The following is a 27837-nucleotide window of genomic DNA, read 5'->3' on the forward strand; positions in this document are numbered from 1 at the left end:
CTGTTCTATACTGTTTTTATTATTTGTTTGGAAAATTAATAAAAATTATTATAAAAAAAAAAAGAAGGCAGTTTCTTGTGTTCTTTCCTGCCTCTCTAGTCCTTCCAGGGCTCTGGCACATGGCAATTTATTGTGAACTCAGCGCTGCTCATGCATGCCAGTTCTGCACAGCATAAAAACAGAGAGGTTTTTAATATTTGAGGTTTTCTATGTTTTAATATTTTGTGGGAAGCTGCTCAGAATGACTGTGGCAACCCAGTCAGATGGCTGGGGCATATTATTATTATTATTATTATTATTATTATTATTATTATTATTCACCCAACACCATATTTTCCCATTTATTCGTGGTTTACCATTTCCATGGAAAAGCCAATAAATTTGTTTAAAACCCTGCTGAAATGATAAATCTAGATTATTTCTTTTTTAATCATTATGAGTTTGTTCTGAACTGCGTTAATTGTTTATTGAAATATTTGTTTTTGCTTTACTGATATGGTAGTGTGTGTGTGTGTGTGTGTGTGTGTGTGTGTGTACATATGTAAGCTTATATTGGATAGAAACATTGTTTGCTCCTTTTTAAAGCTTTGTTATTATTATGAGCCACTTTCAGCTCCATATTATTGCTGAAAAGTGGTATACAAATATTAAATCAAAATCACATCACATTTTGGGGTGTTTATGAGATGGCACTGTGATGAAAATCATGAATCAACTGAATCAACAATAAACTGCTGCGTAAAAACATCCCCCCTCAAGTGCATTCTCTTTCTCCATTTGCAGCCCACTCCCCTCCCACCCTAGTGCTCTCCTCCATCACCTCCTTCTCAATATCCTCCTCATTCCCATTCCATATCACCTCCACTCCTTCCCTCACCTCTGTTCAGAGGATGCTGTCAGAATTAAGCCTTTCTATTCAGAAGCAGGTCACAGCCTGTGAGGGACAGGGCCGCACCTTAATTCGCCGGCTGCTGCTACTTACCCGGCCCTGGGAAGAGCATGCTGGGCTCTAAGGTGAGCCCCTGGTGAATCTGGCATCGCGCTCTGCATCTCAGCTGCCCAGGGTAGGACTATTGGAGGCCCTTGCCCATTCCTGCCCCTCTCCCCACCTCACCCAATCTGCGTCAGCAGAGACTGGAGGAAGCTGATCTGTTTTCAAGAGGAAACTTTCGTGCTCATCTCTTTTGTTTTGTTTTTTCTCATGAAAACCTCAAACGGTGGCTCACATCCGGCTCTCACCCACCCTGTGAGGAAAAAGCTTAATGGGCTGCTGAGTGAAAGCGGTAAAGGAGGCAGCAATATACTGGCCTCTTAGGCTTGGCCTGGAATTATTTATTCTCCCTCTCTCTCTCCTTACTACTTGCCCTTTTCTGTGCAGTCTTGAACGCTATGCTTGCTTGCTTGTTTAAAATAGTTCACCATGCTTCATTGTGGTGTTCAACAGTGGAACAAACAGTGGTGGACTCTCCTTCCTTTGAAGTTTTAAAGCAGAGGCTGGATGACCACCTGCCCTGTATGATCTAGTTAAGATTTCTGCATGGCAGGGGCTGGACTAGATGACCCTCAGGGTCCCTTTCAATTCTATGATTATATGATTCCATTACCAAAATAATGTGACATGAAAGCAGTTTGCACACAGTATATAAATGCAATATATATTGAACAAATGCAACAATGCACATCAGACTAAAAAAAAGCCACCCATAAAACTGAAGAACATATACAACTGGAAAGAACAAGCTTTGTCTTGGGAAGGGCCCTATAGCTCAGTGGCAGAGCATCTGCCTTGCATGCAGAAAGTGTAGACAATACTGGGCATAAGGGATCGATCTGTATCCCCGTGTCTTTGGAATGTGGCAATCAGAACTGTGCATGCATATAATTGAAAGGAGAAGCTGGGTGTGATGGTGCCAGAGTTTCATGTAACTCACAGCTACCTTTCACCATCTGCCTTGAAAATATTGAGAATGCCTGTAAATGACAGGTTGATTTCTTGATTTCCTTCCTGGAAACTGCCGTTTGCTTGGCCTTGGGCTAGTCACTCCTCCTTAGTCTCAGTTCTCCATCTACAAAATGGGGAAAACACAGATTTTGTAGGATCGTTGATATAGGAATGAAATTGAGATGTAATTAGAGAATGAAAAGTACTATAAAGCCAAAGCCATAGTAATACATCAGTGGTGCTCAAAGCACTGCAATGCACACACCTTGACAATTTCCCTGCAAGCCAGGCCCATATTCCTGTGGCCACGACATCACATTTACAGGTGAGTTTAAGTATCTCAAAAGACAGTTTTCTGTGAAAATTTTGCAGGTGCGCAGATAATGCAACAGAACAGAGGTCCAGACCACAGCATAATCCCCTTCTCTGCCTGGCAGACGCCTTCTTAGAATCTCTGTCTTAGAAAGAGCTTTTTGCTTGTTGAGTGAGGTGTTTTCCATGAATTGTGAACCTTGACATCTCCCCCTCCTGACAGGAATATGGCAAAGGGTGCCAGGCAAGACATACATTCCTTCCTCTCCCCAGAATACAATCTTTTCCTGAGGACGAAAACAAGAGAGTCATGGGGTGTTGCGAGATGTTCAAACCCTTGAGCTGTAACTGTGGAGGGTTGCCAGCTGACCCAAAGAGAACTGCCAGCAACTTGAGTAGCAGCTTGACCTGCAGAAATAAAACAGATGGAGCTTTTCAGGGCATGAAGATAATAACAATCACTTGCAGCTGCAAGCACATCTGAGAGCCAGTGTGGTGTATATATTTGGTGTTAACCGCCCTGAGCCCAGTCTTGGCCGGGAAGGGCGGGGTATAAATTATTATTATTATTATTATTATTTAGTAGATATTTTATTGTTGTAGGAATATTTATAAACCACCAACTCATAAAAAATAAATTTGGGTAGGTAGCCGTGTTGGTCTGACACAGCCAAAATAAATAAAAAAAATAAAAAATTGTCCAGTAGCACCTTAGAGCCCAACTAAGTTTGTTCTGGGTATAAGCTTTTGTGTGCGTGCATCTGAAGAAGTGTGCAAGCTCATAAAAAATAGTGAGACTGCATAAAACAAAATAATTAAACCAGCATAACACTATCATTAAAGCTATAACATTGTAATAATACAGAACAAATGATTGACAGTAAAGCAGATTAATCCTTAAAAAAATGCTTGGCAAAACAAACACATTTTCAGTAGGCAACATCAGATTGTAGGTTTCTAATTTCCCTAGGAACAGTGCTTGTGGTAGAGCACCAGACTCTTAATATCTGGGTCGTGGGTTTGAGCCCCACATTGGCAAAAGAGATCTGCATTGCAGGATGTTGGAGTAGATGACCTCCCCCCCCCCCCTTGTCCCTTCTAACTCTACAAGTCATTCCAGGAAATTACTGGTGCTCCTGCATGAAGAACTTTGGTGAATAAAAGTACCTGTATGAACAGTTTTAGTCACTAGGTGGCAATGGATGTACTGCTATTGGAGAGAAGGCAGGCGTTAGTTTCCTATTACTGTCAGAGAGAGAGAAAATCCTTGCCTGACATCCTGACTGGTGTGACCTCTAAGCAACCCATGACATGGTAACAGAAGAGGAATGTGGGAAGGTCCCTAGCTCACTGACAGAGCAGAGTCCTTGGTTCAATCCCTGTTTGATGTCATATTGTGTTTTAATTTGTTGGAAGCCAACCAGAGTGGCTAGGGTGGGGAACCAGGCTGAGAATGAGGGTGGGGGTGGAATACAAGAAGCTTTCCAGTCAAAGACGTAAGAGGGACACCAACTTGTGATAGCCAGAGGATGAAACTCCTCACCCATTACAATGGCTAAAGGCAGTTAAAGGTAAAGGTAAAGGTACCCCTGCCCGTACGGGCCAGTCGTGTCCGACTCTAGGGTTGTGCGCCCATCTCACTTAAGAGGCCGGGGGCCAGCGCTGTCCGGAGACACTTCCGGGTCACGTGGCCAGCATGACGAAGCTGCTCTGGCAAGCCTGCACCAGTGCAGCACACGGAAACACCATTTACCTTCCCGCTATAAAGTGGTACCTATTTATCTACTTGCACTTAGGAGTGCTTTCAAACTGCTAGGTTTTACCCACAGCACCACCCGCAGTTATCCACTAGCTAAATTGACTGCTGGGAGGTGGCATTGTAAATACATGGTAAAAGGTAAAGGTACAGGGACCTCTAACTGTTAAGTCCAGTCGCAGACGACTCTGGGGTTGCGGTGCTCACTTTACAGGCCAAGGGAGCTGGCATTTGTCTGCAGACAGCTTCCGGGTCATGTGGCCAGCATGACTAAGCTGCTTCTGGAGAACCAGAGCAGCGCACGGAAACGCCATTTACCTTCCCGCCGGAGCAGTACCTATTTATCTACTTGGCGTGCTTTCAAACTGCTAGGTGGGCAGGTACAGGGACTGAACAACGGGAGCTCACCCCGTCGCGGGGATTCGAACTGCCGACCTTCTGATCAGCAAGCCCATGAAATAAATAAATTACCAGCTTGCTGGCTCAGCAGCTGTGGGGATTCCCAGGCTGGGCATTTCCAAAACAATGTTCTATAATGAATAGCCAGAGCTAAATCCAATTTGAAAGAAGAGTGGCAGAAGCCCTAAGCTGTGTTCCACTTTTGAAAATGGCATCTTAAATGCATTTCCATCAATAATTGACAATCCCTGGGTGGGAGCTATACAGGACCTGGTTACACTGTGCAGCGAATGGAGAGAAGTAGTATTAATGCCAGGCTCTTTGCACATGCTTTTGTTGTTGTTGTTCAGCAATGGGCTGGAAAGGTCTTGTTTTAACCAAGGATGCTTTTCAGAATCATGAGAGCAGGCACTGCACTAGGGCTCAGGTAGGAGTATGGGGCTGAACTTTACAAGACAATCCCATTGGCCACTCACTTGGATGGGTAATTTTGCTGCAAATCTGTGCCTTGCTGGAGTGTGTGTGTGCAATATGGAAGTATATACAGGCAGGGCATAAGTGAAGCAGGGAAAAGCCCTTTGATTGCAGGGATTTGTACCAGGAGCTATCTAGACATAAGTCAGTTTGTTCACAGATCTGCTGCACTGGGACTAGTAGCCCCAGAGATGGAGGAGGAGAAATGAGAGCTGAAAGGGACAGATCATCCTATCATCATGCAACTCTCCCCCCTTTGCTGTCCCAGACTCAGGAATATCCCATATTCCAGGCCTGAAGCTGTCAGGATGCTTTCTTCTGACCCAGTTAGTTCGCCAGCCAAAACTAAAAAAAGAAAGAAAAACACCTAACCTTCCAAGATGTGTAAATTAGTGATGAAGCTGGTGATTTAAAGCTGCAATGAGCTTCTTCTGCTTGGTGGGGAAGTCTCTCTCAGCCATTGAGGTGCAGGCTGAAAGCAGATGATGGTAATAAAGCGAAGCGGAGCTGGAGTTGGACACCCTGCCTGGATGGGAGATGAGCAAGAGCTCCCCAAGGAAAATGATGTAAATGCAATCAGTAAATGTGGTGTGGTGTCAGAGTCATTCTCCCCACCCCACATGCATACAAGATGCTGTATACACTAAAAACAATTTGATTCATGTATAAGCAGTGTACACCCTTCAAAAAAAATCCTCTCCACAAGGAATACTGGGAACTGTAGTTTGTGAAGGGTGCTGAGAACTGTTAGTATGCCCCTCAGCCCCAGCACCCACAGCAAACTACATTTCCCAGGATTCCTTGGGGGAGGAGCAAGTAAGGCTTTAACTGCATGGTGTATATGCAACAGAGCTGGCCCACTCATAAGGCTGGGTCAGGCGGCTGCCTCAGACAGCGCCCTCCAAGGGGCATCACCACCACCCCAGCACTGCCGCCAGTCTCCCCGGCCTCTAGGGTCACAGAGATACCAGCAGCAAAGCTCTGTGGAATGCCTCCCTCCTGCCAAGTTGGCGCAACAACATATCTAAAAACATAAAACATCAAGTGTTAAAAATGTCCAGATGCAGGGCTGCCTTCAGGTGTCTTCTAAAAGTTGTGTAATTCTTTAACTCCTTGACATCTGATGGAAGGGCATTCCACCACTACCAAGAAGGCCCTCTGCTTGGTTCCCTGTAGCTTCACTTCTCGCAGTCAGGGAACCAGCAGAAGACCTTCGGAGGAGAACCCGGGTGTCCAGGCTAAATGATGGGGGTGGAGATGCTCCTTCAGGTATACTGGGCCAAGGCCGTTTAGGGCTTTAAAGGTCAGCACCAACACTGGTAGATTAGACCAGTAGTTTTCACCCCTTTCAGACACAAGGATCCATTTTCAACACTTTCAGGCATAGGACCCACTTTTAATAGCTACACTGGGAATATATTTTATTGCAAGTTATTTATTGCTGTGAGCACATTAACCCCAAACACTCTCTGAAACCAATGACTAACCCAGTCAAGGAGATTAACATTTCCCATAGGGAGACAAAGCTCAAAAGCCATACTGTCTTAAGCATAGGTCTCTTGTTCTAGACATTACAGTATATGTGACCAACAAAAATATCAGGTGTATGTCTGGCACCACTCTCCTGCTCCATCAAATCAAGGAGCACCCATGTCCTAAAACATCACACAACACTATGTCTCCACCACCACCACCTCTGCACTTTATCACATCGGTTGCCACTAGAAGGGAGTGGCACCAAGTACAACACAAGGGTTTGTCAGGACCACAAACTAGGCAACTGGTTTATTTCAAAGGTGACTGCACCAGCTCTATAAATGTCTTGGTGGGAGAGACCCAGCACCTGTGCTTTGTAAAGAGGTGCACAGGGCTATAACAGCTCACCAGATGAATGACTTCCTGATCTCCACCAGCTGCCTGAGGCATAAAGGGGAAGAAGTAAAGACATATACAAAAAGAGGATCACAGTGGACTCTTGGATTGTTTGATGTGCTGCCATTATGCTGCTTGACAAATTGTGTGTTTTATTATTCTGGAGCACCAAAATTTTAATTCAGAAAATATATAGGATTGGTGCAACTGCCAATGTTACTAGTATTAATAATCATAGTAATTAGAATAATACCAATGAATGTTGCAGTCTATGAGTGATAAAGCTGCCTGTGTGAACTGGCTCCAGGTATCATTGCCGGCAATTGAGTTGCTGGCCGTATTCTCCACTAGAGGGCCTTCTGGCTCCTTCTAATTCTTTGACTCAAACCCCCAAACTACTGCCAACCTATCTGGAGATGCTGACCAAGACACATTTCATAACGTTTTTGGAGGTATACCTAAGAAGTTTTTGTGTGAAAACTAAAGCATGAATGAAGCAAAAGCATGTCTCATTCACGTGACTGGAAACATATGGATCTCAAAGGTGCACTCATCAGGAAACTAAGACTAATAGCAGCCTGTCAAGTGTGCCCTATTTGATGTCCAGTCCAGGTTTGCTGCCTTATAATATATGGAATAAGTCACAGCTTACGATGAAGGATGAGTATCAAGAGATTGCATCAGTGGCTCTTTAAAGTAAGAGATTTTGCCATACACTTACAATACTGCCAGTTCTGTTTGTGCTGTTTATTCCCGCAATCAGCTGTCTTTGCCTTTTGTACTTGTGATTCAACCTGACCTTTTCCACAGAACTGTCAGTTGTTATATGAGACATATCAGCATCCATTTACTGAAGCCAGCATGCACCTGAACACTGGATGATGTTGCCAAAAGGCAAAACAAACCTTTCAAGAATTTTCTCTTGCTCCCATCTCACATGTAAGAGGCTGAGAGGCTGAACCCCATGTATTCATGTTCTGAAAGGTTTCTCATTGTGGGCCTTCCTGGCTGCTGCAGTCACAGGAAGGGGAACTCAGAGCAGCTTCACAGAGTGAACTTTGGCCATAATACACCACAGCTGTGGCCCAAACAATTGGTTCAGGGATGTAGGGGCAGAGAAGGTAGCACCTTGGTGGTCTGCAAACCCCCAAGTTTGGCTGAAGCTCAGTTGAAGGGGAATGGTACAATAGAGGAGAACTCCCATCAGCTCTAGCCAGCATGGGAAATAGGGGTGATGGGAGTTGTAGTCCAACACCTACTGGACAGTGCCATGTTGGGTAACCTTTAGCAAGATGATTTGCTGTTGTCCTGGCTATTGATGCTGGTATCTCAAACCACATCAGAGGGCAGCAGGCTGAATAAGCCAGCACACCAGCTGCCCAAGATCCCTTGCCTAGTGCATTGGTGCACCCTTGCTAAATGGCACTGAGCAACATAGAAGTGTAAAGGTCCAAGCTAGATTGTTTCACCTTTAAGTGCCTCCTTTTAGTTCTTGAACCTGTTGGAGGAATGATGCCTACCTTAGAGCTGTCCCTGGTCCTGGAAGGGAAAGCAGGAAGAGCAGTCACAGTAAAAAGAGGAAATTCAATTTCCAGTCATGCTCTTGGATACATGTAAGCAGACTTTTTGAAGAAGGGGCCACAGCCAAAGCACACACTGTGCATGAGAAAGAACCAGATTTAAACCCCAGCATTTCCTATTAGATGATTTTCAAGTACCAGCGTTGCAAAGAACCTCTACCTAAAAGAGCTTGGAGATCTGATGACAATCCAAGCAGACAATGCTGGACTAGATGGATCAATAGTTTGAGTTAGTGAAAGGCAGCTTTGTATATGGCCTTTGTGTAGACGGTGCCAGCTGCTCTGTGACTGGCATCACTCCTACTTCTGGCCAGACAGGGAAGCAAATGAGTAAAGAATCATAGAATCATAGAGTTGGAAGAGACCACAAGGGCCATCGAGTCCAACCCCCTGCCAAGCAGGAAACACCATCAGAGCACTCCTGACATATGGTTGTCAAGCCTCTGCTTAAAGACCTCCAAAGAAGGAGACTCCACCACACTCCTTGGCAGCAAATTCCACTGTCGAACAGCTCTTACTGTCAGGAAGTTCTTCCTAATGTTTAGGTGGAATCTTTTTTCTTGTAGTTTGGAACCATTGCTCCATGTCCGCTTCTCTGGAGCAGCAGAAAACAACCTTTCTCCCTCCTCTATGTGACATCCTTTTATATATTTGAACATGGCTATCATATCACCCCTTAACCTCCTCTTCTCCAGGCTAAACATGCCCAGCTCCCTTAGCCGTTCCTCATAAGGCATCGTTTCCAGGCCTTTGACCATTTTGGTTGCCCTTCTCTGGACACGTTCCAGTTTGTCAGTGTCCTTCTTGAACTGTGGTGCCCAGAACTGGACACAGTACTCCAGGTGAGGTCTGACGAGAGCAGAATACAGTGGCACTATTACTTCCCTTGATCTAGATGCTATACTCCTATTGATGCAGCCCAGAATTGCATTGGCTTTTTTAGCTGCCGCGTCACACTGTGAATTGAATTGAAGACTGGGCAGAGTAGATGGTGGGGGATTGGATTCATATCAAACCTTGTGAAATTCTCCATACAGATATGTCATGTGTGTTCAAAATAAAATTTTAGGGTGGCATTCAACTACTGTATCCTGTCAGCACAAGGATTTCTGTTTGTGCAATTGCACTTCCCCCTTCCCTTCCCCTGCACATGTTCCATGCCCTCCTCAAATTTGCACCAGAGGGTGTGTGGGCAACTCCTGGAACAGTTTTAGGGGGTGCAGAAGCAGCAGAAAGGGAGAATGTTCCATTGCACAAGGATGTTCCTTGCACTGATGGAACAGAACTTTAGTGTTACATTGTGTTCTACCCTTAAAAACTCATCCTGTCCATAGCAGAAGCAACTCTCTGCTGCTCTGAGCCAGTTTCAGAAAAAAGAAGCAGCAAGGGGGTGCTTAGGCTTCTGCAAAGATTTAAGAGTGGAGATGCAACTTCCCTCAGATTTGGGCAGCAAATAACAAAGAGGGTCTCTACTGTGTTCTTATGCTAAGGGCCACATGCAGTTCACATCTGCATATACTTCATGGACCCAAGCATAAATCTCAGGCAAAAAGAGTCTGAGTATGGGCAGACAATCATCAGCTCTGGAAGCAGCTGGCAATCTAAAATTGGACTGTATGTATCTGAGCATCCCTGCTGAGATGGCTTTAGTTGTTGCCAGCTGTGCCAATGGTCAGTGCTGCCTTACAGCTGAGAGAATAAATCTGAACTGAACTGAATGGAAGACTTGGGAAAGAGCTAATGGTTTGGAAGGAGATAGATGGTACATTTCCAAGCAACACCAGCATGCAGAGAAGGAAAGAAGGGCAGAGAGAGGGATCTGCTGGGAGCAAAAAAACAACCTCAGAGCTGATTTAGCCCTCCAATGTAAAAAGAAAGAGAAAAAGTGCACTTTGCCAAGTCATATATTGGTGTCAAACTGATCCCTAACAATGTAAATGAATGAAATCCAATAGACAAGTATTATTGTTTCAATTTGAAATATTAAAATGTACTAGGGATTAAGGTTTGTTGCGTATAGTAGGACATACCCACCAAGATTTATCCGATGAAAATAGAGACATCCCTTTCCATCATGATAATTTTACTATTTATACCCCACACATCTTACTGGGTTGCCCCAGCCTCTCTGGGCAGCTTCCAACATATAATAATAATAATAATAATAATAATAATAATAATAATAATAAATTAAACATTAAAAAATCTTACCTATACAGGATTGCCTTCAGACAGCTTGGGGGGTTGGATAACTCCATACCCTCCAACATTTCTCCAATGAAAAAGGGACTTCCTAAGGAAAAGTGGGACATTCTGGGATCAAATCAGAAACCAGGATGGCTACTCTAAATCAGGGACATCCCTGGAAAATAGGGACACTTGGAGGGTCTGGTAGGGATGCCTTTAGTCAGTGATTCCCCTGCCCCACAAAAAAATTACATATCCTACTTTTTCTCCAAGGAGCTAAAGGAGCCATAAATGCTTCTCCCCCTCCCCATTTTATCCTCACAGCAACCCTGTGTGGTAGGCCAGCCTCAGAGACATCAGCTATCCCAAGGTCACACACTGACCTTCCTAGGACTGCCGCCCTCAGGATGAGATGGATTTCCTCCCTCTGCTCTAGACATTATAAGCATAATCTGATGCCAGGTGGGAAAGGCTCATAGTTAAGTTTGCCTGGGTGAATGGCGGTCTTTGAGTTTCTACAAAAGACCTAAGGGGTATTGATGATTGCAACATTTATCTTGGTTTGTTTCCGTGGGGTTTGGATCATCCACTGACTGTGCTGATGTGATATTCCATTATCAAAAGTGACTTGGGAAGAGAGAGCAAGGCTCGCTGAGAATGAATGGGCCTCCACACCATGACTCAGTGAGGCATCTAATCATAAGCCTGCATTTTTATCAAGCTTATATTTTGATCAGGGCCTGTATTTTAAAATGAGCTTAAAGATTTTCAAATGTTCATGCCAGGCAGAAGAGCAGCTGCCTAAGAACCTTGGCAAAATGTTTTTCCTCCTAGACAAGGGGGCCCCCTGATTTATAGCAGAAAACAATTCTCAAAGTCGTAAAAAGGGAATTACAGGCTGACAGCCAAGGTTACACTGACCCTACATATTACAGAAGATAAAAAAAGAGATAAACATAATTAAGAGTGGGTAAATAGTAAAATAAAACCATGTGCCTCCCATTAAACTTGAGCCATATTTTCCTAAGGTTCAAAGGTCAAGAGCAATGGAAAAGCATCTAGCTGGCAGAAAGGAAGAGAGTATTTTGGGAAGTCTTTCTCTAAAGTTGTTTCTTTCTTAAACTGAGATCCTTTTAAGATTTCTTTTCCTTTTAAAAGGTTATTTATGTTATGTATTAAATATATTGGCTTAAATGTAATTATGCAAAGGAATTAGAAGCTAAGAAATGTTAAATCCTTATGCTAGATTCTTATTTCATATAGTTGGAAGAGATTACAGGGGCCATCAGCCACCAGCCCAGCCCCCCTTGCCAAGCAGGAAACATCATTAGAGCATTTGTCAAGCTTTTGTTTAGAGACCTCCAAAGGAAGGAGATCTTTCAATGATGATCCTTGACATCTGTTTAAGATAAAAATTTGAGATTAAACCATATGTTTTGGAGGGCAATAGGGCGAGGTGAGCTGGTAATTAAGGTTCCTTGTTGAGACACATGTAAGATATATTACTACTTATTTGTCATTTATAGATAGAAGAATATATAGCTTTTTGTTTCCCATAAAAGGACAGAAGGAAATGGGTGTATCTTTTGTGATTGGTTCTAGCAAACAGCCAATAGGAATTTCAACCAGGCTGATTGGACAGAGGCAGCCACAGGAGGAGCAAGGGGGCTGGATTAAGGAAATATAAGTGCTGGCCAGAATGGCAGGAGGCCAGGCCAGAGCTTGGTAACCATATACCACTGTGCCTCATATTTATTTGTCTTACAAATAAATTATTATTTTAATTTCTCTATTGCTGCGTTGAATATTTCATTCCAGCTAAGCGTTAACCCCAAGCAGGGTGCTACATTTTATGGTGCCGTGACTCGGATAAGTGGTCTGCTGGAACGCAGCCCCTTCGCCCTACTGGGCAGGGTACAAGAGGGAGGACCACGAACTGCTTACCCAAGCGCGCACTGGGAAATTTTTCCAGGGGAACGCAGAAGTCTCGTCTGTCTGATACCCTGCTCACTGGCGGCGACGGACCGGGGGGAACCAGAGAAATAAACAGGGAACCAGCCAAGGGTAAGTGCACAAAGGGATTTGAGGCCATCCAATTAATTGGGAGGAAGAGAAGTCTTGATCAAACTTCTGCGTCTCAGTAAGGGGGAACTGAGTACGCTAGGTGGCTGGGTACATCAGATGGTGATCTGGTGTAGGGAAAGGTTGGGAGGTAGAGTGTGGTGAAGTATCTAGCACATTGTATGTGTGAGAAAGTACAGAGCAATCTGTAGCTGACCTGAGTGTGGAGTGGGCAGTACTTCGGTTCCCGGTAAGGTGACTTCACCGGGCAAGGAACCTCACAAGGCGCGTGTGTGAGTGACTGAGTGGATACTTCACAGGGCCATACAATGGGAGTTGGGGGTTCAAAGGGGGGAAATACACCTCTTGAATGTATGTTAAATAATTTTAAGAAAGCCTTCTCAGGGGCATATGGAGTAAAAATGACGCCAGAGCGCTTGAGAACGTTATGTGAATTAGAGTGGCCGAAACAAAATACTTGATGGCCATCTCAGGGAACCTTTGATATAAATTTAGTAAGCAAACTTTGGTCTGATATCACCAAAGAAACTGGAGGGTGCCCAGAACAATTTTCATATATAGATTCTTGGCTGAGCACATTAAATAAAAATCCTCCATGGATAAGGGAATGCAAAGTCAAACGATGCAAATTATTGGCTGTAAAAGCCGAAGCTAGGAAAGGAATCTTGCCAAATAAACTCAAACCCATTTTTGAGGGACCAGAGGAAGAGGTGCTTCCACCTCCACCCTATGCTCCACATCGAAGGGAGCCTAATCCAAACACTCCACCAGTTGTAACCCCAAGGCAAGAAAGTGGAATGAATAATGGGGGTGGAGTCACAGAGCTTGATTCCTTGATAGATTATGATAAATATCTTCAGGAGGCATTGGAGTCCTATAATAAAGCCCAAGCAGAAGTGGTTATTCCACCTGTGACTCGTAATAGACCTCCATCTACAGTCTCCTTTAGTGGAACAACTGATTGCCCACCCCAAACCCCTGTACATCCAAGTCCTAGAGAAATATTACAGAAGTTACAGGGAGACCTTGATCGGTCAGCAAGCAATACAGCCAGGCGTATAAAGCTGTTAAAAGAACGCCTTGGGACAGATACTATCCCCTATGATTTGAGGCCCCTAGAGCAAAGTGAAGAAAAAGGTCACGTAGTAGCCCCTCTTAGAAGAGTATTTGATGCACTTGAGGAGCCTGTGCTGGTTAACGGGCAACCCGGACCACGGCCACCTCGAACTTCGACCCTGCAATATATTCCATTCACGACTACGGATCTGATGAATTGGAAAACACACACCCCATCTTTCGCAGAAAAACCTCAGGCTATGATGGACTTGGTGACTTCAATAGTAAATACTCATAGTCCTACTTGGACAGATTGTCGCCAGCTCCTAAATACTCTTTTCACCACTGAGGAAAGGAGAGACATAATTGAAAAAGCTCAGATATATTTGCGTGAGCAGGCCAGAGTGGGAAATATTTTTAATATTGATCGTCATCTTCAGGACAACTTTCCCTTGGAAGATCCTACTTGGGATCCAAACAATGTAATTCACCTGGCCAGACTTACCACCTACCGCCAGACACTTGTGCAAGGTATCCGCAGGGCATGCCAGAAGCCCACTAATATGTCTAAAGTCTCAGAAGTAGAACAGAAACCAAATGAGAGTCCGGGAGACTTTTTAGAGAGGCTGCAGGAAGCCTATCGTATATGGACTCCTTTTGATCCTGAAGCCCCTGAAAACAGCAGAATGATTACTGCTACATTTGTGGCCCAGTGCGCTTCTGACATTCGTAAGAAAATTCAGAAATCAGAAGGATGGGAAGGGATGCTGATGAGCCAAATTATGGCCATTGCATGCCAAGTTTATCGGAATAGGGATGAGGCTGAGAAACAAGAGAAGAAGAAGTGGCAGAAGGAAAAGATGGTAATGCTAGCCACAGCAGTGAAACAAGACTACCGCCCCTTAAATGGAGGGAGAGGACGGGGAAAGAATCCACCACTGGGAAGGAATCAATGTGCAAATTGCAAGAAGGAGGGTCACTGGAAGCGGGAGTGTCCTGAACCCTTGAGGTTGGAAGAAGTACGCCCAGGCCCAGGCCCAGGCTCCGGCCCAAGAAACCAGGGACGGGGACGAGGAATGATCCGAGATGGAAGATATCAGAGACCTGGACAAGGACGGAGTAGAGACAATTTCATTGGACTGGCAGAAGAGGATTTTACCCAAGACTAGGAACGACCGGACTCCATAAAGTTAGGCTTCCAGGAGCCCACGGTCACGATTCAATTAGGGAGCCATTTAATAGACTTTATGATTGATACTGGGGCTGAATACTCAGTACTCCCAGAACTATTGCAGAAAAAGGCATCCAAAAGTGTAGTCATTAAAAGTGCCACTGGACAGTCAGCTAAGAGGTCTTTCCTCCAACCTTTGGAATGCCAGATTGGGGGACATCGTTTAACCCATCAGTTTTTGTATATACCTGAGTGTCCAATACCTCTCTTAGGCAGAGATATGCTGTCCAAATTGCAGGCCCAAATCACCTTCACTCCTCGAGGTCCAGAAATGAAACTGCCATCAAAAGCAGCAGGAATAATTACCCTCTCAGTACCTAAGGAACAATCATGGCGCCTAATGTCAGCCTTGCAAGTCCAACCCACATTGGATACAGAATTAAACAAGCTCCTCCGAACTCTACAGGTGCCACCAGGAGTATGGGCCGAAAATAGCCCACCAGGAATGGCTAAGAATATAGCTCCAATTGTAGTAACCCTAAAACCTATGGCTACCCCTGTATCTGTAAAGCAATATCCCTTACCCCGGCGAGCAGCAGAGGGCATCCAGAAACATTTGGACCGCCTATTAAAATATGGTCTGCTTAAGCCCTGCCAATCAGAATGGAACACACCCCTTTTGCCTGTTCGAAAACATGGGACAGATGAATACAGGCCAGTACAGGACTTGAGGCTCGTAAACCAGGCTATCGAGACCTTGCACCCAAATGTACCAAACCCATATACCTTGCTGAGTTTGATCCCACCAGAAGCAACATTTTTTACTGTATTGGACTTGAAAGATGCATTCTTCTGTTGCCGGCTGGCACCACAGAGCCAACCTATATTTGCCTTCCAGTGGGAAGACACTTTGACAGGAACAAAAGGCCAGCTAACCTGGACAAGATTGCCCCAGGGATTCAAAAATTCCCCAACTTTATTTGGCACTGCCTTGGCAAAGGATCTAACAAGTTACCCCTCAATACCGGGAGAAAAGGTGGTTCTGCAATATGTAGATGACCTTATACTAGCGGCAAAGGATTTTGATACCTGTAAAGAAGGGACAGAGGAACTGCTCCACTTGCTCTGGGAAGCTGGCTACCGAGTTTCCTAGAAAAAGGCACAGTTATGTTTAGAAAAGGTCAAATATTTGGGCTTTGACATCTCACACCAACAACGAGCATTGAGACCAGAGAAGAAAGAAGCTATTTGCCTTATCAAGGAACCCACCACAAGAAAACAACTCAGAGGATTCCTGGGAACAGCAGGGTTTTGTAGACTATGGATACCTGATTTCAGCAGTCTGGCCAAGCCCCTACATGAAAGCACTCGAGGTGCAGAAAAGGACCCATTTGTATGGGGACCTGAGCAGAAACAAGCTTTTTTAGTTATCAAACAACGACTTATGGAGGCTCCAGCCCTTGGATTGCCTAATTCGGAAAAACCCTTTCAGCTGTATGTACATGAACAGAATGGGATTGCTGCGGCAGTCCTGACCCAGAGATTAGGAAGTTGGAACCGTCCAGTAGCTTATTTGTCTAAACAATTGGACTCAGTAGCAAAAGGATGGCCTCCATGCCTAAGGGCAGTAGCGGCCACTGCAAGCCTTGTCAAAGAAGCTGATAAATTTACCTTTGGCCAGACGATGTATGTGAATGTACCTCATGCTGTTCTGACACTCATGGAATATAAGGGTAGTTATTGGCTAACGAACCCAAGGATGGCTAGATACCAAGGCCTATTGTGTGAAAATCCAAGGATTCATCTACGAGTAGTGAATATGCTCAATCCAGCAACTTTGCTGCCCCTACCAGAGGTAGATGATAAAGAATCACATGATTGTCTCCAAATAATGGATGAAGTTTATTCCAGTAGACCCGATCTGAAAGATGAACCATTGAAAAATCCAGATGTTGTATATTATACTGATGGTAGCAGTTACCTGCATGAAGGTGCCAGACGAGCAGGATATGCTGTGGTCACCAATGAGGAAGTTGTGGAAGCTGAAGCTTTGCCTGCTGGCACCTCAGCACAAAAAGCTGAACTTATAGGTTTAACTAGAGCTCTGCAATTGGCAGCTGGATGTAAGGCAAACATCTATACTGATTCTAAATATGCCTTCTTAACCCTGCATGCACATGGAGCTCTATGGAAAGAAAGAGGTCTAATCGGAGCCCACGGGAAGGCCTTGAAATATGGACCTGAAGTAGAAATCCTGTTGGAAGCAGGCTCCAGAACAGATTGCTGTAATGCACTGCAAAGGTCATGGACGAGGAAGGGATCCAATAACCAGAGGAAATCATGCTGCTGACAAAGCAGCCCGAGAGGCAGCCCAAAAGCCTGTGGGATGATTTATAGCAGCCCTCATACCAGAGGTAGTTCCAGAAGAAGTTAAACCTCACTATACCCCAGAAGAGAGGAAGTGGGCTGAACAGGAAGGAGCGGTTGTGAAGGACAGTTGGATGATCCTGCCGGACAATAGGATTTATGTACCTCATCATCTAGCAGGCACAATTGTAAGAAATTATCATGAATCTACTCACCTTGGCGGTACTGCAACCAGAGAGAGTCTCAGTCGGAAGTTGTATATTATTAATCTATCACAATTAGCAACTTGCATTTCACAGAAATGTGTTCTTTGTGCTAAAAACAATCCCAGGCAGGGACCGGTACAACCTCCTGGAATCCAACATGTGGGATACGTCCCCATGGAAAGCCTAATTGTGGACTTCACAGAGCTGGTCCCTTCTAAGGGATTCAAGTATCTCCTTGTGTTTGTAGATACTCTTACCGGATGGGTTGAAGCTTTTCCCACCCGAACTGAAAAGGCACGAGAGGTAACTAAGAGACTCCTCACTGAATTGATCCCGAGGTTTGGATTACCTAGATGCATTGGAAGTGATAATGGGCCAGCATTCATTGATCAAGTAGTACAAGAAGTATGTCGAGTCCTACAAGTGAAATGGAGACTGCATGCAGCATATAGGCCTCAGAGTTCAGGGAAAACTGAAAGAATGAATCGGACTCTGAAAACCCAATTGGCAAAATTAACCCAGGAAACGGGATTGGGATGGGTAGATGTGTTACCCATAACACTGTTTCGTGTTCGGTGTGCACCCACAAAAAGACTTAAGTTGTCACCTTTTGAGCTCCTGTATGGGAGGCCACCCTCCTTTGTTCAGGATATTCCAGCTGACCTTAAACAAATAGGAGACCATGTGACACAGGAACAAGTGCAATCTCTCTCCCGTGTTTTTGTTTCTCTTAACAGGTGGGCCCTCGAGCACACACCGTGCAGCATTGCCGAGCCGATTCATCAGTTCTAGGCTGGCGATAGCGTATGGGTGAAAGAGTGGAAACGCGATCCACTTGCACCTAAGTGGCGTGGACCTTACACCGTCTTGCTCTCTACTCCAACAGTGGTGAAGGTAGCTGAGGTGACCCCCTGGATTCATCACTCTCGTTTGAAGAAGTCCGAAGGCAGTTGGACGTGCAAAGGTGACCCCTCTAATCCTTTAAAACTGACTCTCTCCAAAAAACCCCTGTATCTAGCCCTACCGGGAACGGGCTAGGTCACGGGCAACATTTAGATGACCGGCCTGCTGCAGCCACAACCTGGAAGCTGGCTGACCTGCGCACGCCTGAAGCTTGAGGAGCGTCTGAACCAGCGACTGTGAACGGAAAGATTCTCTTATACAATTGATTGACTGCCCCCTTGTGGAACAATTATAAGGGATATTACTCATTGGGGATCCTCGGGATATATGTTCTGGTCTTGGTGGTTCCCCATTTCTGTCACTGGGGGAATTATATTGGGACTAATATTTATTTGCTATCACAATAAGGTAATCTTTTGTGGAAGGAATGCATATGCTAGACATCAACATGATTTTATTATTAATCCTGATCCCTTGGGAAGGGGAAGGGTCCTTGAATCTGACCAAATTTGCTAAATATGGATTCCGCCATGACCACAATATGTGGGTAGGCTTAGCTGAGATGGTAGCCAATGTTGCAAATAGGACTAATTGCCTTGTTTGCTCTCTTGGGCCAGATGATTCAGAGGGAGGTATGCCCTTATTACCAATACCATTAAATGCCATTGGTATGGTAAGCGAAATGCCACACCAAACAGAAGTACAGAATTTCCCCGGATGGAACTCAACTAAACCAATACGAGTTATACCTGTGCAAGGGGAATTCTGTGTACATAAATCATCAGATGCAGCTGATCCTACCATGATAGGCTTTTCTCATTGCCACTATACTTGGGATTATATTAAGAATAGTCAAACCTGGGCAAATGGTACTACCTATCGAACTCGGAATACCTTGCCCTGTGCACCTCCTTTTATTCATGCATGGAAAATGGTATGGAACATAACTGTGACAGAAGAAGGCAATCTAACATACTGCACTGTGAACTCTCTACCCCTTTTGATATTTCGCCTTCTGCACTCCACGTACCAAAAACCTCAGACCCGATGGTTGTGGTGGATATGTGGAGAATGGGCATACAAGAAACTCCCTTCCAAATGGAGTGGGACTTGTTTCTTGGGATGGGTATTACCACCAATGTGGATTATGCCCACTAGTTCGGCCAAGCGTACACGAAGAAACGCTGATATTTCTCATATAGCAGGAGGAAGTACCCAAAGTTGGAGCGATACTGATGATTGGCCACCAGAGCGCATTATAGCCTATTATGAACCTGCCTCCTGGAATCCTGGTGAGCTCATACAAGGAGCACGGGATCCTATTTATAATCTAAACAGAATAATTCGATTGCAAGCAGTAGTGGAACTTGTAACCAATGCAACAGCCCAGAGTTTGAGACTTATTGCACAACAGTTGGATGAAAGTAGAGCTGCCATTCTGCAGCTGAAAATGGGAATGGATTATGTACTTGCCAGGCAGGGAGGCCTATGTGGAGTCTTGAACTTGACAGGGAATGCCTGTTGCTTTAACATTTCTGATAATGGTGAGGCAATCCGTGTGTTGGCCACAAAGATGGAGAATATAGCACATGTCCCAGTACAAACATGGGAAGGATGGGATATGGGATGGTTCACCAATTGGTTACCTAATGTCGCAGGACTCAAAGGGATACTATTGTCTTGCTTGTTTTTCTTGACAGTAGTAGTAATGGTTTTATGTATGGTGCCATGTATCATTTCATGTTTTAGAAGTACAATTAGCAAGATGATTTCGAATGAAACTCTACCTCATATCATGGCCCTATATAGAGCTTTACCTCAGGAATATGATGAAGGTCAAGCTATCAAAGACACTTGGGATGAAGGTCCTTGAGCTTGAAAGGGGGGAATGAGGCATCTAATCATAAGCCTGCATTTTTATCAAGCTTATATTTTGATCAGGGCCTGTATTTTAAAATGAGCTTAAAGATTTTCAAATGTTCATGCCAGGCAGAAGAGCAGCTGCCTAAGAACCTTGGCAAAATGTTTTTCCTCCTAGACAAGGGGGGCCCCTGATTTATAGCAGAAAACAATTCTCAAAGTCGTAAAAAGGGAATTACAGGCTGACAGCCAAGGTTACACTGACCCTACATATTACAGAAGATAAAAAAAGAGATAAACATAATTAAGAGTGGGTAAATAGTAAAATAAAACCATGTGCCTCCCATTAAACTTGAGCCATATTTTCCTAAGGTTCAAAGGTCAAGAGCAATGGAAAAGCATCTAGCTGGCAGAAAGGAAGAGAGTATTTTGGGAAGTCTTTTTCTAAAGTTGTTTCTTTCTTAAACTGAGATCCTTTTAAGATTTCTTTTCCTTTTAAAAGGTTATTTATGTTATGTATTAAATATATTGGCTTAAATGTCATTATGCAAAGGAATTAGAAGCTAAGAAATGTTAAATCCTTATGCTAGATTCTTATTTCATATAGTTGGAAGAGATCACAGGGGCCATCAGCCACCAGCCCAGCCCCCCTTGCCAAGCAGGAAACATCATTAGAGCATTTGTCAAGCTTTTGTTTAGAGACCTCCAAAGGAAGGAGATCTTTCAATGATGATCCTTGACATCTGTTTAAGATAAAAATTTGAGATTAAACCATTTGTTTTGGAGGGCAATAGGGCGAGGAGAGCTGGTAATTAAAGTTCCTTGTTGAGATACATGTAAGATATATTACTACTTATTTGTCATTTATAGATAGAAGAATATATAGCTTTTTGTTTCCCATAAAAGGACAGAAGGAAATGGGTGTATCTTTTGTGATTGGTTCTAGCAAACAGCCAATAGGAATTTCAACCAGGCTGATTGGACAGAGGCAGCCACAGGAGGAGCAAGGGGGCTGGATTAAGGAAATATAAGTGCTGGCCAGAATGGCAGGAGGCCAGGCCAGAGCTTGGTAACCATATACCACTGTGCCTCATATTTATTTGTCTGACAAATAAATTATTATTTTAATTTCTCTATTGCTGCATTGAATATTTCATTCCAGCTAAGCGTTAACCACAAGCAGGGTGCTACATCAGCAGTCCTGTTTCCATTTATTTAAGGTGACGGTGGAGGAGGTTTGACTATTGTGGGGGACAAAGGAGATTTTCCAGATAAAGTTAAGCCCCCCCCCCCCCAGGCCTGGGTAGTCAGAAAAGCAGAGAAGAAGCTAACGAAGAGATACATGCAGTTGTGTTTCTGTGAATGTGTTTGGAAAAGATTCCCCTTATTCTGTTAATGACTAAAGATCTCTTGTTGTGTTTTAAACATAAGCCAGACAGAAGGAAAAACAGTGGCTTACATGGCTATTTTCCATTACAGCCTTCCACATGATTCAGCTTACTTTCTCAACTCCCAACTCCCAATCTTCCTGGCTTTTCATTAAAAAAGAAAGAAATACAGAGCATTCATCACACCAGCACTGAGTTTCCTAGCTCAAGAAACTGAGGAGCACCATGCCACAGTACTCAAATCATAGAAGGAAGCTAGAGGGAGCCCACCAACTTATCTGTTTTGCAATGGCTAGGCTCCTGCCAGTGTGTTTGCACCACACTGACCTCAGCTCCCACTCTCCATCCTGTTATGCAGCAGCTGGAGCTCAAGTGAGCAGTGGCCACCAATTCCTGCCAGTGGCACTTCATGGCAAGGCCCAGAAAGACAAGCAGCAACCACCTCCCAAACATTTTGAATAAAGTTTTCCTCCTTGCCCCTAAGGAGAAAGCTGAAAAGCACCCCTGGCGTTTTCACAGGTGGAAATTATTTTGAGAAACTATGGCTGGGGATGCAGATTTCAGCCTAGCATAGTCTGAATTAGCAGTGAGAGCTTCTGGGAAGCCACAACGTGGTGCTAGGGCACCCAACTGGAGCAGACAGTCTGGCTGCATAAGGGCAGGTAGGTTTGAGGGCTGCTGGCATGAGGCTTCCCACACCCTTGGGCCATTTTTGGTGAGGATGTTTGCACCCCAGCAGCACCACAACTGCACGCATGCCAGATGCAAAGGAACACAGGGGTGCTGTTCCTTTGATGGCGGTAGAACAGGCTTCCTCAACATCAGCCCTCCAGATGTTTTGAGACTACAATTCCCATCCCTGACCACAGATCCTGCTAGCTAGGGATCATGGGAGTTGTAGGGCAAAAACATCTGGAGGGCCAGGTTTGAGGAAGCCTGTGGTAGAAGGAATATCAGCAGATTCAGATTTTATTATTTTATTTGTTTTACAGGCATATATAGCGCATAATAAACAGCAGTATCCAGGTGGTGATAACACATGCACAAAACAACAAGAAAGTAGCACCTGAGCAGCCATGCGCAAGGTGCTTGAGCTATGCCTTAGAAAAGGTCTGTGTAAACAGAAAAGGCTTCAGTGAGCATCTGAAACAAAGTAACAATGGTCCTTGCTGAATAGAAAGAGGCAAGGAGTTCCACCAGCTAGGCACAGAAACACCAAATGTCCTCTGTTTCATAGAAGCAAGGCAAACATCAGATGTTACTCTTAATTGGGCCTCTCAGGCTTGAACATAAAGATCAGGCAGGTATATATGGGGAAAGACAGTCTCTCAAATAAGCTGGTCCCAAGCTGTTCAGGGCCTTGTATAGTAACCTTAAGACTTCTGAATTTGGCTCAGCAGCATATAAGAAGCTGGTGCACATTCTTAAGCAGAGCTGTTGATTTGAAGCCTCTGCCAGGATGAGAGGCACCAGCCAAAAACCCCGCTTTGTACACAAAAGTGTCCTGTTCTACTTTGCATCTGGTGTCCCTACTTTCTCATGAACTGTTCCACCCATGCAAAAGACAGGTTACATCTGGCTCAAGCACATAGCAGTGAGCTGAGTGGACTAAGAACCCTAAAGGTAAAGGTAAAGGTACCCCTGCCGTACGGGCAAGTCTTGACAGACTCTGGGGTTGTGCGCCCATCTCACTTAAGAGGCCAGGGGCCAGCGCTGTCCGGAGACACTTCCGGGTCACGTGGCCAGCGTGACATCGCTGCTCTGGCGAGCCAGAGCCACACACGGAAACGCCATTTACCTTCCCGCTGGTAAGCGGTCCCTATTTATCTACTTGCACCCGGAGGTGCTTTCGAACTGCTAGGTTGGCAGGCGCTGGGACCGAGCAGCGGGAGCGCACCCCGCCGCAGGGATTCGAACCGCCGACCTTTTGATCGGCAAGTCCTAGGCGCTGAGGCTTTAACCCACAGCGCCACCTGCGTCCCTTCTAAGAACCCTAAGAATCCCTAAAAACTTTCATTGAAGGGGGGGGGGGTAAAATTATAATTAATAAAGCATTGTTCCCAATTCTTATTTTCCACAAATAATTCTGAATGCAATTTTTAATCTATAAACATTTGCTGCAATTCCACAGGAGTACAGGAATTCCAGAGAATGTGGCACTGGCCGTAGATCTGTAAATCTCAGCTTTCTTTTTTTCAAAAGAACATGTTTTTTCTCCCTAGTGGTTGAAAAAAAATGTGCTGAAAGTGCATCAGCAAATCCTGCTGAAATCTTAGAAACTGGAGTATTAACTGGGAAATATTTCCATTGATTTAAGATGAGGCTTTAAGGTGTCCAATGCCTGTGCCTTCCCCTTCCCATGACTAGCAAAACCCAAATAAAATCCACAATGTAGTGAAAATGGGCAGAACAAATTGTGCCAATGAATGGCGAAATGCATATGTGTTTAATTAACTGACATCATTTATACATTTGAGCTTTCATTGGCACCAAATTTGGTGCAGTATTTCAAAACTGATTGATGGTACAAAGTACACATAACTGCCAATAAATAGCTCAGATTTGTACTTCCTTCAAAGTCTCTCTACCCTCTTCGGCCTGATGACACCCTGAAGTGCTTCTGCCAATCAGAAACTTAGTCAGCAAGGGGTTTCACAGGAGGGTCACTTGGAGGAGAGGGTGGAGGGCAATGGGCCAAAGGTCCCATCCTTAGACCCTGAAGCAGAGTGCCAGAAATTCCTATTGCGAAAGCCAGTACTCTCCCAAAATAGCACGCCTCTTGTCAAAAGATTGGTACAGTTCAGGAGAGACGGCAAGTGTTGACTTTGGCCTACACTTGCTGATCTTTTGAACAGGTGCATTCTAAGTGTCTATGGCAGGAGTGGGGAACCTGTGGCCCTCCAGATGTTGCTGGTCTCCAACTCCCACCATCCCTGACTGGGACTGATGGAAGTTGGAGTTCAACAACAGGTGCTACCTTGAGAGTGGATATCCTCAAGCAGATTCCATGTTCCCTTCATATATAACCATGGCGGCAACTTACAAGTTACATGAAAGACGACATCACTTTGAATAATATTTACATATGCTAATTTATAGGTATGAAAGTACATTCAGAAATAATGACCTTAATTTAAACAGAAATACAATACTGTGATGAAGTGCCTTTCTCTACCTGCTCAGTCCTCTGATGGGCAGGGGTGGACTTTGGTAATCATTTGTATTAGGGCGCCCTATGCAAGGCCAAAATTAGGTGCCTCCAAAGGGACCTTTTCGATTATGAATCTTCTCAGTTTTGCACGTTGGCTCAGTGCCCTGTGCAGGGGAACCACCTACACCACCCTAAATCTGGTGCTGTGACGGCCCCTCTTTCTCTGCCTTCTTAGGGTTTTGGTAGTGTTGTTGTTGCTGCTGCTGCTGCTGGATTTATACTGAACAACTCTTCAAATTGAGGGTTTCTTGAGATAGAGAACTGTCTTCTGTAAAGTAGGTCAGATGGCCACCTTTGGTCTCATTTTAGGACTTGCACATTCTCAGGAGTATCAACCCACCTCCATTCTGAATCTCTTTTTGCCTGCAGGTATCAGGACATTTGCCAATAGTGTGCTGTGTGTTGTGTTGTAGTGCAGGGCAGGGGGCTGATGACTGCTGGATTCCCAGAAAGGAATCAGGCAAGGTCAGAGGAGGCCAGCACTGCACAGAGGATGCTCCCACCTCTGCCCTTTGGACCAGTGACTGCAGACGTCAGGGCTTGTATTTGCAATCCTCCCAGCTCTCTGCAAACATTGACTCTCACAGGTTTCCATCTTTCTGCACATGAACCCAGCTGTGCCCAAGGCCAACCTAACAGTGGAGGTCTCATGGAGGCCCCACAGAGCTGGGCGTTGAACATTCCAGGTTCACGTGCCCTGGAAGAAAGAGCTTTGTGAGAAAGAGCTTGCCAGCTCCCTGTGAGTTGATTGTTGACTGTGAAGTGCATGCAGCTTTGTGCTCTGCTCTGTGTGTTTATTGACACCTGCTATGAAAAGAGCACCACTGTGGCCTGGGACAGAGCCAGAGCCATCTGACAGATCACCAGATGCAAGAAACAGATGCAGGGGATGAGGAGGAGGACCTGATTTGCCCTGAAGGCCAGACAATGGCAGGAGCACACACACACCCGAAGCCCATGAAATAATAGGGAAAGAGAAGGATCTATTTGGTAGCTGACATGAAACATTTATGAGGGTTGCAGATTTTCAAATCTTGCCCCCTCCCCAATAACTTACATAAAATGGTTGATCTGTGGAGCCTTTTACTCTAGGGCAGAGGTAACTAACCTGTCGTTGGGCTGTATCTCCCATTGTCCCTGACCACTGGGCATGCCAGCTGAGTGATGGGAGTTGCAGTCCACAACATCTGTAGGAGCCCACATTGGCTACCACGGCAGGGATTAGGAACCTGTAGCCTTCCAGATGTTGATGGACTCCCTGGCCTTTGTCCATGCTGGCTGGGGCTGATGAGAGTTGGAGTTCAAAAATATATGGAAGGACACAGGTTCTCCATCCCTGGTCTAGGGAGTGCAAAGGAAGGGCACAGAAGGTCCCCTCTGCCTAATTACTGTGTGGAAGCTCCATAAACAAAATGCCCAGAGGAGCCCTTGGTTTATCTCTCTGATTCTAATGGGATTTTTCTGTTCTACTTGATTGCTTATTGTTGGTATTTTAGTGATTTCAAACTGCTGTGCGAGACAGAAAAGTGGTGCCTAAGTTTAAGAAATAAACAACCCATCAATAGGAGTATAGCATCTAGATCAAGGGAAGTAATAGTGCCACTGTATTCTGCTCTGGTCAGACCTCACCTGGAGTACTGTGTCCAGTTCTGGGAACCACAGTTCAAGAAGGACACTGACAAACTGGAACGTGTCCAGAGGAGGGCAACCAAAATGGTCAAAGGCCTGGAAACGATGCCTTATGAGGAACGGCTAAGGGAGCTGGGCATGTTTAGCCTGGAGAAGAGGAGGTTAAGGGATGATATGATAGCCATGTTCAAATATATAAAAGGATGTCACATAGAGGAGGGAGAAAGGTTGTTTTCTGCTGCTCCAGAGAAGCGGACATGGAGCAATGGTTCCAAACTACAAGAAAGAAGATTCCACCTAAACATTAGGAAGAACTTCCTGACAGTAAGAGCTGTTTGACAATGGAATTTGCTGCCAAGGAGTGTGGTGGAGTCTCCTTCTTTGGAGGTCTTTAAGCAGAGGCTTGACAACCATATGTCAGGAGTGCTCTGATGGTGTTTCCTGCTTGGCAGGGGGTTGGACTCGATGGCCCTTGTGGTCTCTTCCAACTCTATGATTCTATGATTCTATGAACCCTGTTTCTAGCAGTGTGGAGTCATAAATGCTTTTGGGAAACCCATAATCAGGGCAATACAACCCCAGTCCTCCCTTATTGTTTGTGGGGGAGAGCAGACACATAGGCCACCATCTTTGAACTGACCTATAATGCCTTCCATGGCTCAGGGGGACCTCAATACCTTAAGGACCATCTCTCCCTATACAAATCAACCCAAACCTTGAGGCCCTTCTCTATGTCCCCACTCCCTGAGAGGTTTGGATGGTGGCAACACAAGAACAGACCTTTTCTATGGTGGCTCCCTGACTGTGGAATGCTCTCTCCAGAGAGGCTCCCCTGGTGCCATCACGACATGTCTTTAGGCACCAGGTGAAAACATTCCTCTCTATCAAGGCCTTTGGCCATTAATTAATCAATGGCCTTTTAAAGCGGGGGGGGGGGGGCTGTTATTATGATTTTTTAATTATTATACTGTCTGTTATTATGCCTTTTGTTATGTTTTTATTATTGATGCTCCATAAAATGCACTCCTAATGCTATGCACTGTTCTGGGATCTTTTGATAAAGGGTAGTATATAAACCGAATAATAACAATAAACATTTCCCTATGCCAAGATCCTGACAAAAATTGCTTAACCCCCCCCCCAAAAAAAAAAAAAAACAGCCACAGGTCCACTTTCTTTCTGAGTAACCTTCTGAGGGCCATGTGCAAGTGCTGGGCAAAGCAATTTTTCCTTTGTACAATATGCTGGTTTCTATATCTACAAACACACCCCTTTCCCCAATCCAGGCAAGCAAAAGGCATGATCAGGATTCAAGGACACATTCCAGTCAATCAAAAACACTTGGGGTGAAGCAGGGTGAATGAGGGAGGGCAGGAAGGCATGGATTTGACCCCCTGGCTTGAGGGTCCCCAGCTCTGCCTTAAGGAAAGCTGCTTTCAGTG

At 44.8% G+C, this 27837-nt stretch overlaps 2 protein-coding genes across 2 annotated transcripts in view; both read right to left on the reverse strand.

Annotated features, from left to right (window-relative positions):
• Positions 1–1127, reverse strand: part of LOC307211315 (protein TESPA1-like) — a 40549-nt gene extending 39422 nt beyond the window's left edge. The window contains exon 1 of the mRNA XM_079967852.1: positions 983–1127. Within this exon, the coding sequence (XP_079823978.1) occupies positions 983–1050 (68 nt within the window). The 5' untranslated portion in view covers positions 1051–1127. The remainder of the gene's footprint in view (positions 1–982) is intronic.
• Positions 1–27837, reverse strand: part of LOC307211310 (protein TESPA1-like) — a 173694-nt gene that overhangs the window by 39495 nt on the left and 106362 nt on the right. The gene's annotated exons all lie outside the window — the stretch shown is intronic.

This window comes from Podarcis cretensis, assembly GCF_951804945.1.
Source record: "Podarcis cretensis genome assembly, chromosome: 2".
Lineage (NCBI taxonomy): Eukaryota > Metazoa > Chordata > Lepidosauria > Squamata > Lacertidae > Podarcis > Podarcis cretensis.